Source organism: Carassius gibelio, chromosome A7, assembly GCF_023724105.1.
Source record: "Carassius gibelio isolate Cgi1373 ecotype wild population from Czech Republic chromosome A7, carGib1.2-hapl.c, whole genome shotgun sequence".
NCBI lineage: Eukaryota > Metazoa > Chordata > Actinopteri > Cypriniformes > Cyprinidae > Carassius > Carassius gibelio.
The window spans coordinates 18,091,704-18,109,642 of NC_068377.1; the positions used below are offsets into that span (position 1 = coordinate 18,091,704).

The 17,939-nt window shown below is 39.2% G+C and overlaps 1 protein-coding gene across 1 annotated transcript in view; it reads right to left on the bottom strand.

Moving 5' to 3' along the window:
- Nucleotides 1-9,395: 9,395 nt before the first annotated feature.
- The window catches only part of cdh5 (cadherin 5), a 31,529-nt gene continuing 22,985 nt past the window's right edge, over nt 9,396-17,939 (bottom strand). Inside the window, exons 11-12 of the mRNA XM_052601419.1 lie at nt 16,779-17,021; nt 9,396-11,808 (exon numbers count right to left, since the gene is read on the bottom strand). Of these exons, the coding sequence (XP_052457379.1) occupies nt 11,330-11,808; nt 16,779-17,021 (722 nt within the window). The 3' untranslated portion in view covers nt 9,396-11,329. The remainder of the gene's footprint in view (nt 11,809-16,778; nt 17,022-17,939) is intronic.

A 17,939-nucleotide genomic window follows, 5' to 3' on the forward strand; every position in this document is an offset into this window, starting at 1 on the left:
TTCAGTTGGCTCAATCAATTCAGTAATTTGTTTTCAAAATACAAATACAATAGCCTACTGGCAGAAAGCACAAGAAAAATAAATAAAAAAATACATCCAGCAATTACAGCAGCACAATCATGAGTGCAATAAAATGTGTCCATTCCTCTAATAGTAATTCCCAAAACTGCACTGCAACATGAATCCTTCTAAATTCCAACATAACAGAACTTTAAAGGGATACTCCACCCCAAAATGAACATTTTTGTCATTAATCACTTACCCCCATGTTTTTCCAAACCCCGTAAAACTTCTGAAAAGATTCTCCAAAAAAGACTCTCCCAAATGGCGCTATTGTGATGTGGATAGTCAGGACAGAGGTTGAACCACTGATGGCAGATGGACTGTTCTGACAACGTCTTTCATTGTTTTCTGGATCTTGACAGTGTAACTTACTTGGCAGTCCGTGAGACAGTCGCAAGCCTCCCAGTTTCATCCAAAATATCTTAAATTGTGTTCCGAAGATGAACAAAGTTTTTATGGGTTTGGAACAACATGGGGGTAAGTGATTAATGGCAAAATTTTCATTTTGGGGTGGAGTGTCCCTTTAAACACCCTCCTCTTTCTCCTCTGTCTTGCTGAAACCACAAACAATAATGACTTATTTTAACATTTACTTTTCCCACGCAGTCACATGCAAAACATGCTGGGAATTTGAAATTCCCTGCCCAGTTAATGTCAACAAAAACTATTTGTGTAATTTTAACAGTAAAAAGGCTTATGTGACATTTCTTTCTTTGATTTAGTGAAATTGTGGCCAAAAAATTTTATGGTGGAAACTAATTCTTAATTCATGGCCAAATCCATGGCCAGACACCATAGTATTGTATCAAAATGTTGAAGAATTGTGCTGCTAATTTTACCTACATGAAATTTGGAAAGTCTCACTTGCACTGTAGAAAAAAAAAAATCAACCAAAATTTTGGCTTTAATAATGAATAAAATCTAGATACATTTCTAATAAATAAATAAAAGCACATGACAGAAATTGTTTAATGTATTGTATAACATGATAAAAACATTTAGACTGCCAAGTGATTTACCATTCACTGTTTTTTAAAGCCAGAAATAATTACGTTTCAGAACCTCAGAACATGATCATGGTTCTTTCTGACATTTATTGAGAGATACAGTCGTGGCCAAAAATATCAGCCCCTCTTGGTAAATATGATCAAAGAAGTGTGGCTCACATACAACTCAGGAAGGCCCCTTCATTTTACTTGTCTTTTTGCAGCTGTTAAATCTCAGAGGAGGTATAGTACAACAGGTCAGCATTTTCTAAGTGCAAGTGTGAATCACTTTCTCACACTAGTACAAGATCACACCATAGGGATTTGAGAATGCAACAGCTCAGCAGATATAAATGGGAGCAGAATGTGCATAAGCCATTAGACGAATTGCCATTGCTTGTTTCAAATCCCAGCCCCTTGCTCTTGGCATGAACTTTGCTGCACCATACATCACTCACTTTGCATAATAACTTAAAAAGACATCTATTATTATTATTATCATACTTAAAATGTCTAAACATTTTTTAAAGTTCTAAATCCTCTATATTTGTATCCCAGAGCTGTATATGTGTTTGTGGCACCTTGGCCACACACAGTCCAACTAAATTTGTGTGCTGAACAGATGGATTTTTACAAAAATAACAACCACAGCCTACAACCCAGTTCAAGCCAGTTTTTACTGTTTGAATCACTCTGCTCTTTTTGGAACTACACCACGAGCTATGATCGTCTGTGGAATGGGTTTGCACTTGTTTGAATCACTTTCACAGACTTTTACCTTAACTCTTCCCCTCCATTTGGAATGACCTGCCCAACTCGGGTCCTAAGTCATCTTCAAGAAACAGCTAAAGACACATCTCTTCGATATACAGTTACCCTTCTAACACTAGCACTCTCATTTCTATCTACTTGTTTTCTTTTTATTTATAAAAAAAAACCCTATAACACTTGCATTCTCAGTTTTGTTTCTATTCTACTTGTTTTATTTGTATTTATTACAAAATACTTGACACTTTAAAGGGCACCTACCCTTTTTACAAGATGTAATATAGCTCTCAGTTGTCCCCAGAATGTGGCTGTGGAGTTTCAGATCAAAATACCCCACATATAATTTATTATATAATTTTGAAAATGCCTATTTTGAGCGGAGACACACTGTTTTTTTGTGCATGTATCTTTAAATGCAAATGCTCCCCGCCCCCTTTTCCAAAATAGGGCTGTGCCTTTACAGCTCATACCTCATATACTCAAAAAACATCTGTCTGGATTTGATTATCATGTATATCACACTGAAATCATGTTTTAAAGCCATCAGTTTAAACTTCTGACATAGGGTTTTCTGAGCGCACACATCCGAAGCACGTGCACAGAAAGTGGCTGTGACATGGCATGTCAGTCAGATTTTCATCCAATGAGCACTTTCGAAGTAACACTTTCTATTATATCTACTTGTTGTCTTTTATTTATTATATATATAAGATCTACCCTCTAATAGCACTCTGTTTCATTTCTATTTTATCTACTTTTCTTGTTATTTATAAAAAAAAAATGTACCCTCTAACACTTGTACGTACTCTCTATTTCTATTCTATCTACTAGGGGGTTTTTTTTGTATAAAAACTTGACCCTCTAACACTAGCGCTTTGATCTGTTTCTGTTATATCACATTGTTTTATTTTTTATTTATTTAAACAACAACAACAAACAAAAATGACCCTACAATTAATTAATTATATTTATTACAATTATTCACCTCAGCTGCCAGTAGTTGTCATGCCCCTGGACTGCCTTTGTTTTTGTTTTCTCCCCATGTGCTCCATGTGACCTAGTTTCTCCCTTGTGCTCATTGTTCATTGATTTCAGGTGTGTCTCATTAAGTTCCTCGTTATGCTGTGTATTTAAAGTCTTGTCTTCCCTGAGTTCCTTCGTCCAGTGTTAACATCATTTTGAATCTCCTATGTTGCCTATGTTCCCTGCTTTTTAGTTTATTAAAGTTTGTAAAGTATAAGCTCCTTCGACTCTGTGCTCCTAATTCCAATGCAGCAGCATAACCATGACCGAACACTGCACCCAAAACAAGATGACTGATGCTAAAGATCGGCTGTGGTGCCTGTGACAGGGTGGCCGGCCTTTGTAGAGGTATGTGGATGAATTCCTTGAGCTCTCCAACTGGGTGAGCTGGGATGCCGCCGCACTCTGTGACTGTTTTCAGCTGGGGCTGTATGAAAAAACAATCAGTTGCAATCTCCCTACGTTTGTTTATCCCTTGGGCGAGTTGATTAATCTTGTCCTTTACTTAAATGGTTCAAATTTTGAGGTAGAAGAATTTATGAGTCATTCTCATCCAGCCCCTCATGAAAACCACAGTGCCTCTCCAGCTCACCCCATGAGGGGACCCTCCACATACCTGGCCAAGGGCTCAGACCACCCATCTCCGCCTGTGCTCCCCAGTGTCTTAGAGCATTGACCTGGTGGCCAAATTTGCTGATCCCACTTTCCAATCTGTTAGGTCAGTGCTAAAATCCACATCACTCCCGCTATCTCTAGTCCTAAGATAGGTCCCAGTTCAGACTGTGGGCAATATAATATATGAATATGACACCATATGGTACAAAGGGCTTGGAGAGGGTGATGAGATCTCAGTGACTACACTTTAAAAAAAATATAGGTTCTTTGTCAGTCATTCTGTGAACAACCTTTAACATTCATGGAACCTTTCCGATGCACAAAATATTATTTTAACAACTATTCACTTTGGGGAACCCCAAATTCCTTTTGGAACCTTTATTTATGAGTGCATAGCTGACAGGTGTATATTTCTGCTTCAAATCTCCAGTTTTGCTGTTAGTGCTACTAAAAAGGCTAAAGATTATGATCCACATGCACACAAGAGACAGACACATATGCTGTCCCCGGTGTGTTTGTGAGAAAGAACGAGTGAGTGTGTAACATACGCATGACATAAGCCAAGGAAGACGTCTGATTGAACTGTATGTGAGGGCATCAGAGTGGAAGGTACATTGTGGCTTGCTGAGAGAGAGAGAAAGGATAGGAAGGGAGAGAGAGGGAATGTGACAGGAAGTGTTTCTGAATGAGGTTATATTACATTCTTGTGCAGGATTCTGTAATAGGGCCAATCTACTTTTTTCTTTATTTTAAGAAAATACACTCTCATATAGTCTACGTATATGTGTGTGTGTGTGTGTGTGTGTGAGAGAGAGAGAGAGAGAGAGAGAGAAACTATGTCATAAAGGGATTTCCTTGGATTTGCTGACCTCACTTTTCCTCCTCATTTCTCTACATCATGAAGACATTAAATGTAATCCATTTCTCTTCCCAAATAATTTATCTGATCTCAATTGAGTCTAACTGAGTGTACTGTAAATAAGAGAGTCCCTGTATTAAATTAGCACTGATTAAATGTAGTACACTTCTTTGTTCTACTGGTTTAAAGATACAATTTATTCCTGTGATGGCAAAACTGAATTTGTAGCATTTCCAGCAGAAATTATTGTAATATGCTGATTCGGTGCTAAATTATTATTCTTATTAATAGAGATTATAAACTGTGCTGTTTAATTATTTATTTATTTATTTATTTTTATTTTTTGAAAATTTTAGAATTCAGTATCCTTTAATGAATAGAACGTTCAAGATAACATAATTTACCTGACGTAGGAATATTTGTAACAATATAAACATTTTAACTGTCACCTTTTATCAATCCTTAAAGCTGCAGTAGGTAACTTTTGTAAAAATATATTTTGTACATATTTGTTAAACCTGTCATTATGTCCTGACAGTAGAATATGAGACAGATAATCTGTGAAAAAATCAAGCTCCTCTGGCTCCTCTCAGTGGTCCTATTGCCATTTGCAGAAAGTCATCCGCTCCCGTTAAAAAACAACCAATCAGAGCTGCGGTCCGTAACTTTGATTGTGTTGAAAATGGAGAAAAAATGTATATAATAAGCGAGTACACCATGAATCCATTTTCCAAACCGTGTTTTTAGCTTGTCCTGAATCACTAGGGTGCACCTATAATAAGTGTTTATATTCGGACTATTTTAGATTGCTTCGGGGGTACCGCGGCGGAGTAACCCAGTACCTTTGTGATTCTTCATAGACATAAACAGAGAGAAGTAGTTCCGGCTACGATGTTCTTCCGCAAGACGCAAGCAGTTCTGTTTATTAACCGCTAGAGCATCAAAAGTTACCTACCGCAGCTTTAAAACATTACAATTTGTGAATAAATAAATAAATAAATAAAACTTTATTAACCCAAAACCTCTCAACAACCCTAAATCTGGATGGAAGTAAAAAGCTCTGGTTACTTGTGTAACCTCGGTTCCCTGAGATAATCGAATGAATGTTGTTAATCATGCAATGGGGAAACTCTTGTTTACTCTGATATTGAAGCCTGATTTGATCACATTCTTTTAGCTGCATGAACCAATGGTGTTTCAACCTGTCAAAAGGGGGGGAGTCTACTGCTATATAAGTTGGCTCTGAGTGTCATTTCATCAGAATCTTTCAAATGAAGTAAATCTTTTAGATCCACCGATATAAACCAGTCATACTTGTGTGAGGATATATTTCAAAGTCATCATTTTGAACGGTGGTCTCAGAAGCAAGCGATTCAGATGCCTGAGATCAAGAATGGGCCTAGAGGAACTGTTTGAATAATACCTCTGAAGTGAGTAACCTCGTTCTGTGATATTTACAGCCCAAAGGCTTCCGAGATTCAGGATCTAATGTTACTCTGTGGTGGGGACCTTGACGCATAGGAAATGGGTAGTGTTTTGCTGTCCGGGGGCACTGCTGATGCTCAGACTTGGGCTACAGAGCAGATGAAGCCCACTGCAGTGGAGTGCTTTTGCAGGAAGTGATGCATTGCCTGCAATAACTTCTATGGTGCTGTGAACCACTACCATTATGAAAAATAATTTTATTCAAGTGTGCTATTAGTATACTTCTTTTAAACTAAAAATAGGAAAGTATGCTTTTAGTTTTTTTTTTTTTTTTTTAAGTGTCTCAGAAATGGGCTTTATGTACTTCTCAGAAATATACTTAGTACTTATACTAAGTATACTTGACTTACTAAAACTAATGCTTACAAAAAGTCTAAATATATTTGAGCCATACTCCTAGAATCTGTGTTTTCATTGCTATATGGCTGAGGGCACAACCTAGGGCACTAGTACACATCTGCACAGAATTTCCTAAAAAACACAAGTGAAGAAGAAAAAAAGAAACCCCAGATACTGACACATGTAATCTAACATGATCATCTAACATGAAACCGCATCAAAACTTGAATGCAATGGAATAAAATGTCGACCGATGAAGAGGTAATAATTACAGTCAAGCTTTGGGAAGTTCATCGACTCCATCTACATTTTGATTCTCATTCTGAGTCCAATTCAGTCTCTTATTTTATTTTTTATTTTTTTTTTTAGGTTTTTGTTTAAAATGTTATTTCTTTGTTTCATGAAACTTACCCACATTTTTACCCATAAGTGTTTAAAAAAAGAATGCATGAAGCACCACCATCGTGTCAAGCACTGACCCAGCTTGGCCACTGGCCTTGGATGGATACACTGCATGGGCTTTTAACCACAGGGTTGATGGAGGGCAAAGATGTGCAGCGACTGCCTCTTCCAGAGGGGAGAGATTGCTGCAACCACACACCGAGTAGGAGGCACACCACGTCCTGGTAAGTTTCCTTGTGAACTGCTGGAAGTAACGGGGCGGGTTGTTGGCGGGAGAGTTGTTGACGTTGTCCTGTCAGGAACCACTCTTCAAGGAGGCTATGGGAGGACTCTTCCTCTGACCCGACGAAGGAAATCAAACCTCTCGTAGTTGATGAGGGGTGCTAATCATCGTGTGTGAAGAACACGGGTGAACTGAAGTACTGAAGGAAGGGTGAAACAAGCGGGAACTGACCCAGCATGATTTCATACTTGAACCTGGTGTTAGAGCCCGGTTTCTCCCCAGTTTCGTTCTCCTAGGGGAGGGGGGAAAGGGAAGAGCAGGCTTGCGAGGACTGATTTTAAGGAAGAAGGTGATCTGCAAGCGCTGAAGGAGAAAGTTTTGATGAAAATGTTATTGGTTTGTGCAGCTACATGAACGTGATCAAATCAGGCTTCAATATCAGAGAGCTTTCCCATAGTGTGAAGCAAAAGCAAATAGTTGTTGCCTTAATGTATTTTCATTTTCAGATCTTTGTTTCTCTGACATACAAATGTATGCTTGCAGATCACAAATCTTCACCAAATAAATAAAATGTCAATGTAAAACGAGTCCTGCTGCTTTGTTTTTGTGTATTCAAGCTGTTTAAAATAGTCCAGGCTTCATCGTCCATTTACTGTAATGATATTGTGGTGTCCTCTTGTGTTTACTTTGTCAAACTACACTCTAAAAAAGATGTGTCTCTAAAAGTTCTTTACATGTAGTAATGGTTTCATTTAGATCCATAGCATCCTGAAGAAACCTTTAATGCTGAAATGGTTAGGGTGCTTTATTCCCGCCTTTTTGTTTTTCAAATCTGTAACTGTCAAAGAACCTCATTACTGATTTTCTGGAGTTCAGAATCTCATACCCAATCACAGCTATCCTATTACTTTATATCTCTTCTTAATTTAAACATTGTGAAGTGCTTTCATGCTAGTTTTGACCTTCTTAAACAATTATTTTACATAAACAACTGGAAGGAGAAACATTGTAATTCTAAACTCAACTTCCTCATCGTCTTCAGAGAGAAACTGCCACTTAAATCTCTCCCAAATACACATAATTATGGACATGAATGATTGAAGTATTTATTTAAGTAAATATCATTTTACATTTATTGCATTTTGAAAATATCATGGTAGAGCAATATAATTTTTACTACAATTTCAGATGCCATGAAAATGATAATAATAAAAGTCCTCATTAATTTTTTCAAAAAATAATAAAGTGACCAATACATGATAAAATGTACGTTCTGTATATTGCCTTCACATGTTTGTTCATGTTTTGCTTTTTCTTTTTTTTCTTCTGTTTCGATTTCAAATGAAAGTTGTTCTGTTGAACTTTTTCATTAAAGAAACCTGAAAAGAATCATATCATGGTTGCTACAAAGAGATTAATCAGCACAAATATTTTTGACATTGATTATAAGAAGAAATATTTGAGCAAAAAAATTTACAGATCGTGTAACACTAAAGATTGGAGTAATGCTGAAAACCAGTTTTGCCATCACAGTAATAATTGACATTTAAAAATTATATTAAAATAGAAAAACAGTTATTGTACTGTATTTTACTGTATTTTTAATCAAATAAATGTATTGGTGAGCATAAATTATTACATTTAAATGGTTGTGTATGTATGAATTATAAAATAAATGTGTATAAATCATTAACCTAGAATAATGCTATAAAATATTGCACATTGTTAGTTAATAATATCAAACACATTAATTGAACTTTTTTTTTGTGAAAACAAGTGTTAAATTTAATACAAATTAAAATTAATACTAATAATAATAATAATAAAAAAAAAACTTATTTTAAATTGTAATAGTATTTCACAACATTACGTTTTTAACTGTATTTTGGATCACCATAAAATACTTTTTTTTTTCAAGAAAGAACTATTGACTAGTAGTGTACTTCTTACGTTATACAATACAGCATCGGTTATACAAGAAAATTGTGATGGCAAAACATATTAGAGTGTGATTTCTTTAGATGAATAAGTATTTGACCCCCACCCCCACCATGTTATATTGCATTATCTCTGTGTTCATTGTAAGAAAGCAATTGGTTGTATATACTATGAATGACTCTGGAGCCTCAGGACGTCCCAGCTGGGTGTCTCACAGATGTGTTAGATATGACATCACTGTGGAATTTCTGCTAATGTGCCGCTATCTGTGTGATCGGCTTGTCTGTGAGATAAACAACAGACACTGTGAACTTCACCTCAAGGCACCCTCTGCTATCCAGACAACATTGGTTTAACGATACATAAACGCTCCTCTGCCTCCACACGCACACACACACACACACACACACGCACACACACGCGCTGTTTAGTAATAGAAGAGTCATTATTTGACATTTTGTCAGTAAACTTCATGTTATTCTACAACTTATTTTAAATTAAGGACAGTTAAACTTTATTATAGAATATGAAGTTTATTATTCAAATACAAAATTGGCAGTTTCAATAGAGAGAGAAAAAAAAAAAAAAAATATATATATATATATATATATATATATATATATATATATATATATATATATATATATATATATATATATATATATATATATATATATATATATATATATATATATACAATAGAAAGGCACATATTTTTGTCTGTCTTACACACTAGAGCCATACTGAAATGTTAAGTCTGACTGCCCAACACTGACATCTACTGGACCTTCCCAACTAATCTCAGACACATTTGTTCATTAAGAAAAACGTTCATATAACATTATACTTAAAACTGGCCATAATGTCAATAACCACTAATTCAAAACATACATACAGGAAATATGATAACAATAATGAACAATCACATATTTACCAAAGGCCATTTTAGTTAATGTTTCCAGTTTTTCTTCAACAGTTTTACTTGAGAAATATGATTTCCATCATGAAAAGATGATTTTCTTTTACTGTAATAGTCTTTACCCAGCAGTTTCTCTAAGAAAAAGGTGAAAACAGACCAATTACATTGTATGATTAAAAGAGTCAAAAGCAGCACTGTTTCTCTTGAAGAACAATGCAGCAATGTCTTTGTGACCAAGACGGTGTGGTTTATGTTGTTCTTTAACATTTTCCTACCCTCCCAAGTTTTCTTTCTTTATCCTTTTTCCAGACAAGAAAACAGGAAAACAGTTTCAATCTGTTCCTTCGCTTGAAAGATAAGAGAACAGGACGTGCGTTTGCTTGTGCTCACACAGAGAGGAAGCTGACATTTCAGTGATGGAGCTGCTCATTTTAAATGAGACGAGAGAAGAGTGCTTGGCGTGTAATTCCCTGCAGGAAAGGGAGAATGTGGCTTCCACATATTGTGTCCCTGGTTATTGAGGGAAACAGGGTAGAGTTTGTGCACAGTTGTAAATATTAAACGGTATAAAGATGATTTACACATTTCTTTTTAATAAAAGGAGACCCACTTGTCTATTTAGTCTCAAATGAAGGATGAAAAATAATGCCTGGCTTGCTACATACGTATTTATGTTTTAACTATCATCAAAATATTATTTACCAAGTTCAGTGTTTCTGTTTTTTTTTTTTCTTTTATGACGCTATTAAATATATAGCCCCACTTATGATTCACATGGTGATACAGTTATTCAGACCACTTTTCACATTTCAACAGGCACAAAACTCACTGCACGTTGTCTGCAATTGCCTTATATTGGTCGACCTTTGAGATTTGGGCTTTACTCATAACAATCGATGTGCTGATGATATCTGTCAAATAAACTTGGAGTAGCCTTTAATTCTTTCAAAGTACAGTTATCACAATTTCCTTTGTTGCTCCCATAGCAATACAGTGGTATCCTGATGAGAAGTCTGCTGAACAATGCTGGCTCTGCAATTACACTGACCATGAGTCCAGAAAGCACTTGTATACAAACAAACTGGGGATTTTTACAGGACTACAAAATAAAAAAAAAAAATAAAAAATATTAAGAACAACGCAATCTCATTGCTACTTTTACGTTTTATGTTGGGGTACAAATTCATTTGATTTGTATGATCTCATTTGTGTGTTTTCAGTTTTAGGAGTGGGTAACATGTTCTTATGAAGTCGCCAAAATGTTAAATAATTCTGTTTTCTCAAGAGACTCAATATCAATATCTACATAAAGAAAAGAAACAGAAAAAAGCTTCACAAAATGAACATATTTTCCTGTTAAAATGAGATCAGATTTGCTGTTAAATTAACCTGAAAAGAAGAGTTTGTCCAACCAGTGTCCAATGCCCTTTTATACAAAATCCAGCTGGACTAAAACCAGTCTGAAAAAGCAAGGCACGTTTTTCTACTAACACTTATTCTATGAAAATTACAAATGCAGGAGTGCTCATCATAATGTCATAATACTTTTTACATTTACATTTATTACATTACATTAATACTTGAAAGCAATAAGTATTGGCACTTGTTAATCCCTTTCTTAAAGGGACCCTTACAAAAAATCCCATGAAGAGAAGACAACAGTCTCCCATCAAGCTGATGTTTTCTGATAACCCTGACCTTCAGCAGGATCAGTCGGAGCTATCAGTGTCCGAGTCGTCTACTCCATAGAGCTGAGCCAGGGTCCTGAAACGAGGTCCCCACTCATGCAAGAAGTCGTAGTCCAGATTGGATCCGCTGGAGGACGAGTCCAAAGAGCTGAGGGAACCGGCCAGGGATTCAGATCCCTCATAGCCGTAGATGTGTAAAGTATCATAGGGAATCCAGTCATGGTCGGCCTCATCCTTCTTCACCTCGATCATCATGCCCATGTCTCCCTTACAAGCAGGAGGTTTCTTTACCACGGCGTACAGTGAAGGGCCCAGGCCGGGCCGAAAGCTGCTGTCTTGACAAGCAGAGGACAGGATGGAAACATCATAACCGTTTGTGTCCATTTCTCCACCGCCTTCCTCGTCATAGCTCACCAGCTGCTCGTGGATATCGCCAGAAGACTTGATAACCAAAACTTCTTTTTGATAGCGCCTTCTCAACACGATGAGGATGACAATGACTAAAAGATGAAAGAAATACGTACAGATGTCAATATTTTTTTTTTCCATTAAAAATCATTCTAACATCTTCCTGGTTTATTTCTGTAATGTAGACTCATTATAAATGTTGACTGACAACGCAAGTAGAAAAATGAACAGAAGGTGGGACCCATTGGAATTTCAAAATAGCCTCGGTGTTGAAAAGGAAGACTCTTATTATGGGAGTATGAGAGCTTCAGAATACTTCAACACTTCTCGTCTGTCTGATGGTGTGGCTGCAGATCAGTGGATCGTCTTGATTGTCATCACTTCTGCCTTGTTTCTCACATCTAGAAATGCAAGCGCAAACCTCTATTTTGGAAAATGTGTAGAGATGCAAGCAAAATGTCATCTCTCTCACAGACACACACACAAAAAAAGGTACAAAGTCTGTCACTGAGTCGATACCTTTTAAAATTTAATAATTTGTACTTGTACTATATTAGGTAATAATATGTACCTTTAAAGGGTTAGTTCACCCAGATAGCAAAATTATGTAATTGATAACTTACCCTCATGTTGTTTCAAACCCGTAAGACCTCCGTTTATCTTTGGAACACAGTTTAAGATATTTTAGATTTAGTCCGAGAGTTCTCAGTCCCTCCATTGAGGCTGTGTGTACGGTATACTGTCCATGTCCAGAAAGGTAAGAAAAACAAGGAAATACCTTTTGGTCCAAAAATAGCAAAAACGACGACTTTATTCAGCATTGTCTTCTCTTCCGTGTCTGTTGTGAGAGAGTTCAAATCAAAGCAGTCTGGATAACCGGTTCGCGAACGAATCATTCAGTGCACCAAATCGAACTGAATCGTTTTAGACGATTCGCATCTCTAATACGCATTAATCCACAAATGACTTAAGATGTTAACTTTTTAATGTGGCTGACACTCCCTTTGAGTTCAAACAAACCAATATCCCGTAGTAATTCATGTACTCAAACAGTACACTGACTGAACTGCTGTGAAGAGAGAACTGAAGATGAACACTGAGCCGAGCCAGATAATGAACAAAACATTGACTCATGAACCGTTTGTCAGACGCGTCCGATTCGAGAACCAAGGAGCTGATGATACTGTGCATGTGTGATTCAGCGTGAAGCAAACTGACACACAGAGCGTCTGAACTGAACTGATTCTTTTGGTGATTGATTCTGAACTGATTCTGTGCTTGTGTTATAAGCGCGGGTAAACCAAAGGCTTGAATCAAGGGCAATCATCACAAATGACGCCATTATGTTGAGCGCAAAAGAACCAGTGAACCGTTTTCTTCAACCGGTTTATTGAATCGAACTGTCTGAAAGAACTACTGGTGATCCGAAAACCGATGCAACCGGTTCTTGACTCGTGAACGAGTCAGTCTATTGTTCGTTAACTGGCTCGGCTCAGTGTTCATCTTCAGTTCTCTCATCACAGCAGTTCAGTCAGTGTACTGTTTGAGTAAATGAATTACTCTGGGATATTGGTTTGTTTGAACTCAGAGGGAGTGTCAGGCACATTAAAAAAGTTAACAGCTTAAGTCATTTGTGGATTAATGCGTATTAGAGATGCGAACCGTTTAAAACGATTCAGTTCGATTTGGTGAACTGGTTCAAAAAGATCTGGTTACATCGAGTGATTCGTTCGCGAACCAGATATCCAGCTGCTTTGATTTGAACTCTCTCTCACAACAGACACGGAAAAGAAGACAATGCTGAATAAAGTTGTCGTTTTCGCTATTGTTGGACCAAAATGTATTTTCAATGCTTCAAAAAATTCTAACCGACCCTCTGATGTCACATGGACTACTTTGATGATGTTTTTCTTACCTTTCTGGATATGGACAGTATACCGTACACACAGCTTCAATGGAGGGACTGAGAGCTCTCTGACTAAATCTAAAATATCTTAAACTGTGTTCTGGAGATAAACTGTCATGATTCTGCCCTCGTGTCCTTGGTTTTTCCCTAGTCTTGAGGCAGGATCATGACAGACCCATGTTTTGTGTACAAGCACATGGCCTTGTCTTTGGGCCATGTGCTTGTGTTGTCTCGTTCCCTTGCCCCGCCCCCCTTGTTAACCTAGTCGTGTCTTGATTGTCCCATCTGTGCCACCTGTCGTGTCTTGATTGTTCCCCCTATTTAGATCTCCTAGTGTGCTCTGTCTTGGGTCGGTTCATTGTGAATTGTGTGTGTTCCTCACCTGTGATTGAGATATTGTATCCTGTATAACCGTGAGTGTTATTTGTAGTTAGTGTTCTCCTGTTTCGAGTCTTTGTTTATCTTGATTAATCAGTCCTGTTTAGTTATTGTTGTATCTGCCCTAGTCCTGTTTTCCCCCCTCGTGGGTTTTGTTTTTCCCTTTTTGTTAAATAAATCCTGTTTCGTTACTTCCTGTCTGCACCTGAGTTCTTCCCTTACCAAAACCTTGACAGAATGAACCGACCACGAAGGAACTCAGCAGACAGGAGGCAATGCTGGATGGCATCAGCCAGCCAGCGAGATTGTTTTGAGGGCTCTCGCCTTGTGGTGTTCCGGGGGACCAGGGGAGGTCGTTCCGGAGCGAGCGGGCGAGAGGAGGAGCCCCAGAGGTCCCCACCTACCCAGCTGCCAACGATCCCAGAGGGTCGTGTCCTGGCCGTGGCAACCCTGGGGGAACAGGCAGATCCCCCCCAGAGTCCTGAGGCGCCTTCCACAGCCAGCAGTCTCCCCATGAAGCGAGGGAGACGATTGTCGTGGGAGTCAGCCTCAGAGTCTTCGGCGTCCGAGGCTGCCCTACCCGAGACCAAACTCCCCCAACCCGCCTCTGACCCAGCTGTAGCCTCTGCACCGCGCCCGAGGAGGAAGAGGAAGAAGAAGGGGCTGGCCGGTCCTGTGACCCTGTCTCCTCTCGAGCCAGCAGCGGTGAGCGTGCCCGAGCCAGCAGCGGTGAGCGTGCTCGTGCCAGCAGTGGTGAGAGCTGGCGTGCCCGTGCCAGCAGCAGTGAGCGCTGGCGTGCCCGTGCCAGCAGCGGAGAGAGCTGGCGTGCCAAAGCCAGCAGCGGTGAGCGTGCCCGAGCCAGCAGCGGTGAGCGTGCCCGAGCCAGCAGCGGTGAGCGTGCCCGAGCCAGCAGCGGTGAGCGCTGGCGTGCCCGAGCCGGCAAAGAGAGCTGTATGCAAGTCTGCAGTCGTGAGAGCGGAGGAGAGAGCCGCGGCCGACTCTGCAGCAGAAACTTTAATACAGTCTGTCTCATCTCGCAAGGAGATGCCCGTTATTATTGCTGCAAGGGCTTTGTCTGATTATTTGTCCCGTCTCGTCCAGATCCTGGAAATCCCCACCAGTCCTGTCTTGTCCCCAGACCCTGTCCCCAGAAATCCCGCGTGTCCAGTAGATGTTGTCCCCCCGTGTCCAGTAGATGTTGTCCCCCCGTGTCCAGTAGATGTTGTCCCCCCGTGTCCAGTAGATGTTGTCCCCCCGTGTCCAGCTGTCGTCTCCCCGCGTCCCGTAAGTCGTGTCCCCTGTCAGTTGTCCCGAGACCCCTCCCCGCCCCTCACCACCCAGACCTGCCCGTACCCCCCGTCGTCAGCCTTCGTCCCGTCCTCCTAAAACTCCTGCCCCACCCACTCACCCTGGTCTGTCCCCCATGAACTTTGTGGTCCCACCCCCTCCCCTTCCCTGTTTGTTTTTTTTGATATGTCACCCTAACCCTGCCATTGTGTACTCATGTTTGCCCTTGTTGTTATTTGTCATGTCTTGTTGGTTTGTGTCTGTGTCCCAGTCTGTCATGTCAGTCATGTCCCGTGTTTAATGTTCCCTTGAGGAGCGTCTGGAAGCCGCTCCTTAAGGGAGGGGTTCTGTCATGATTCTGCCCTCGTGTCCTTGGTTTTTCCCTAGTCTTGAGGCAGGATCATGACAGACCCATGTTTTGTGTACAAGCACATGGCCTTGTCTTTGGGCCATGTGCTTGTGTTGTCTCGTTCCCTTGCCCCGCCCCCCTTGTTAACCTAGTCGTGTCTTGATTGTCCCATCTGTGCCACCTGTCGTGTCTTGATTGTTCCCCCTATTTAGATCTCCTAGTGTGCTCTGTCTTGGGTCGGTTCATTGTGAATTGTGTGTGTTCCTCACCTGTGATTGAGATATTGTATCCTGTATAACCGTGAGTGTTATTTGTAGTTAGTGTTCTCCTGTTTTGAGTCTTTGTTTATCTTGATTAATCAGTCCTGTTTAGTTATTGTTGTATCTGCCCTAGTCCTGTTTTCCCCCCTCGTGGGTTTTGTTTTTCCCTTTTTGTTAAATAAATCCTGTTTCGTTACTTCCTGTCTGCACCTGAGTTCCTCCCTTACCAAAACCTTGACATAAACAGAGGTTTTACGGGTTTGAAACAACATGAGGGAAAGTTATTAATTACATAACTTTGTTATCTGGGTGAACTAACACTTTAAGGTACTATATGCACCCTTTAGCTGTAAATAAGTCAAAAAGTGTAGCTTTAAAAAGGTACCACACCATTGACAGCTTTTGCACCTTTTTTTTTTCATGGTGATCAGTACACTAACTAACAATGACAGAGAATATGGAGCTATATGACTCTCTTACATGCTCATATTTACAGCGCTCCATACCTGGGATGTTTTGCCACCAGGCCACTTAAAAGATCCTTTGAATGTGAATTAAATAAACAGGGTCTCCACTTGGGATATTACGGTGGAAAGCCGTTCCTCAAAGACATGATTTTAAATATTCACAAGAATCTATGTATAATGAATGAGAATGTAACCACCTTCATGTCAGGTCATGAATCCTTCATAATCTGTTTTGCTGGGCTTGATTAAATTATGCTTTATCTTTTTAAAAACGTGTTTCTGTTTTTATTTGTTTAATTTTTATTTTTGAAAGAAAAAAACTAAGGAATTTGTCACTGGCATTGCTTGGATATTTTTTTTTTTTTTTTACAAAAAGTAGAAAAGCAAGTGAGATAAGAGATGTGTGTAAATGTACCCAGGATGGTGACGATGCAGAGAAGAATGGCTAAGAGGGCGCTGGCGCTCACTCCGGTCTGGGCGAAGGCCTTGCAGTACTCGATCCGTCGTCCCGCATGGCACGTGCACACTTTAATCTGGACGAGGTTAATGCTCTTCTTTTCTGGGTTACCTCCATCTTTGATTTCGATTTCCAGCTCATATTTCAATGAGCTTTCAGTACTGAAACCACCATGCTTCAGCTCTATGCTTGCAGTGTTATCTACAACAAATATTAAGAATTGATAGATGCAGTCTGTTATTTTGCTCTTATTCAGGAGAAATGACTGACTATGTATGCCACTGGTGCAAGCTAACAATTTTCATCAGCAGTGCTATGGTTGCCATTGGACTCTGCTTTTGTTTTCTGTTGATGCTTGGAGGGAAATGTTCCTGAGATTCTTCTGACAATTCAGTGCAACCAGGCCTAAGAATATCCCATTTCACACAATAGTAGGAAAAGTAAATCTTCACTTTGACATTCGGGTGGCCGTGTTTATCAAAATTAATTTGACATGAACCAAGAGAAATGAACCAATAGAAAACATTACCGTATTCAGCCGCCAGAGGGCGCTCTATGTTGCTCGGTTCTCCTGTAATCTACACTGAAAACATAGCCCTCTCGCGGCTGTAGACGGTAATGTTTTCTCTTGGTTCTTGGTTCTAAATAAATGAGACTTATAGTTATTTTTGGACTGATGCGACTTATACTCAGGTGCGACTTATAGTCCGAAAAATACGGTAAGCTGAATAATTAAATGATTCAATGTAAAACGTTACTTAAGATGGCTAACTTTAACCTTATAATTATATTTAGCTGAAGATATTAATGAAAATATATTTGCAATGCTTCCTTAATTGTTTCTTAATGTGCATGTGCTGTGAGGATTTGCAGCGCATTTTGTCATATGCATGTGTTGTAAGGATTTGCAGCGTTTCTTATTTTGCAAGTGTTGTGAGGATTTGCAGTGTGTTTCATTATATGCATGTGTTGTGATGATTTGCAACACTTTTGTTGACAAACTGATGAAGATGTTTTCTTCATTTGCTGGTGTTTTTTTCAATTTGCATGTGTTTTCTTAAGTTGCAGCATGTTGAGCTCTCTTGGCCACCGTGGAAAATTTTATTTTAGTTCATTGTA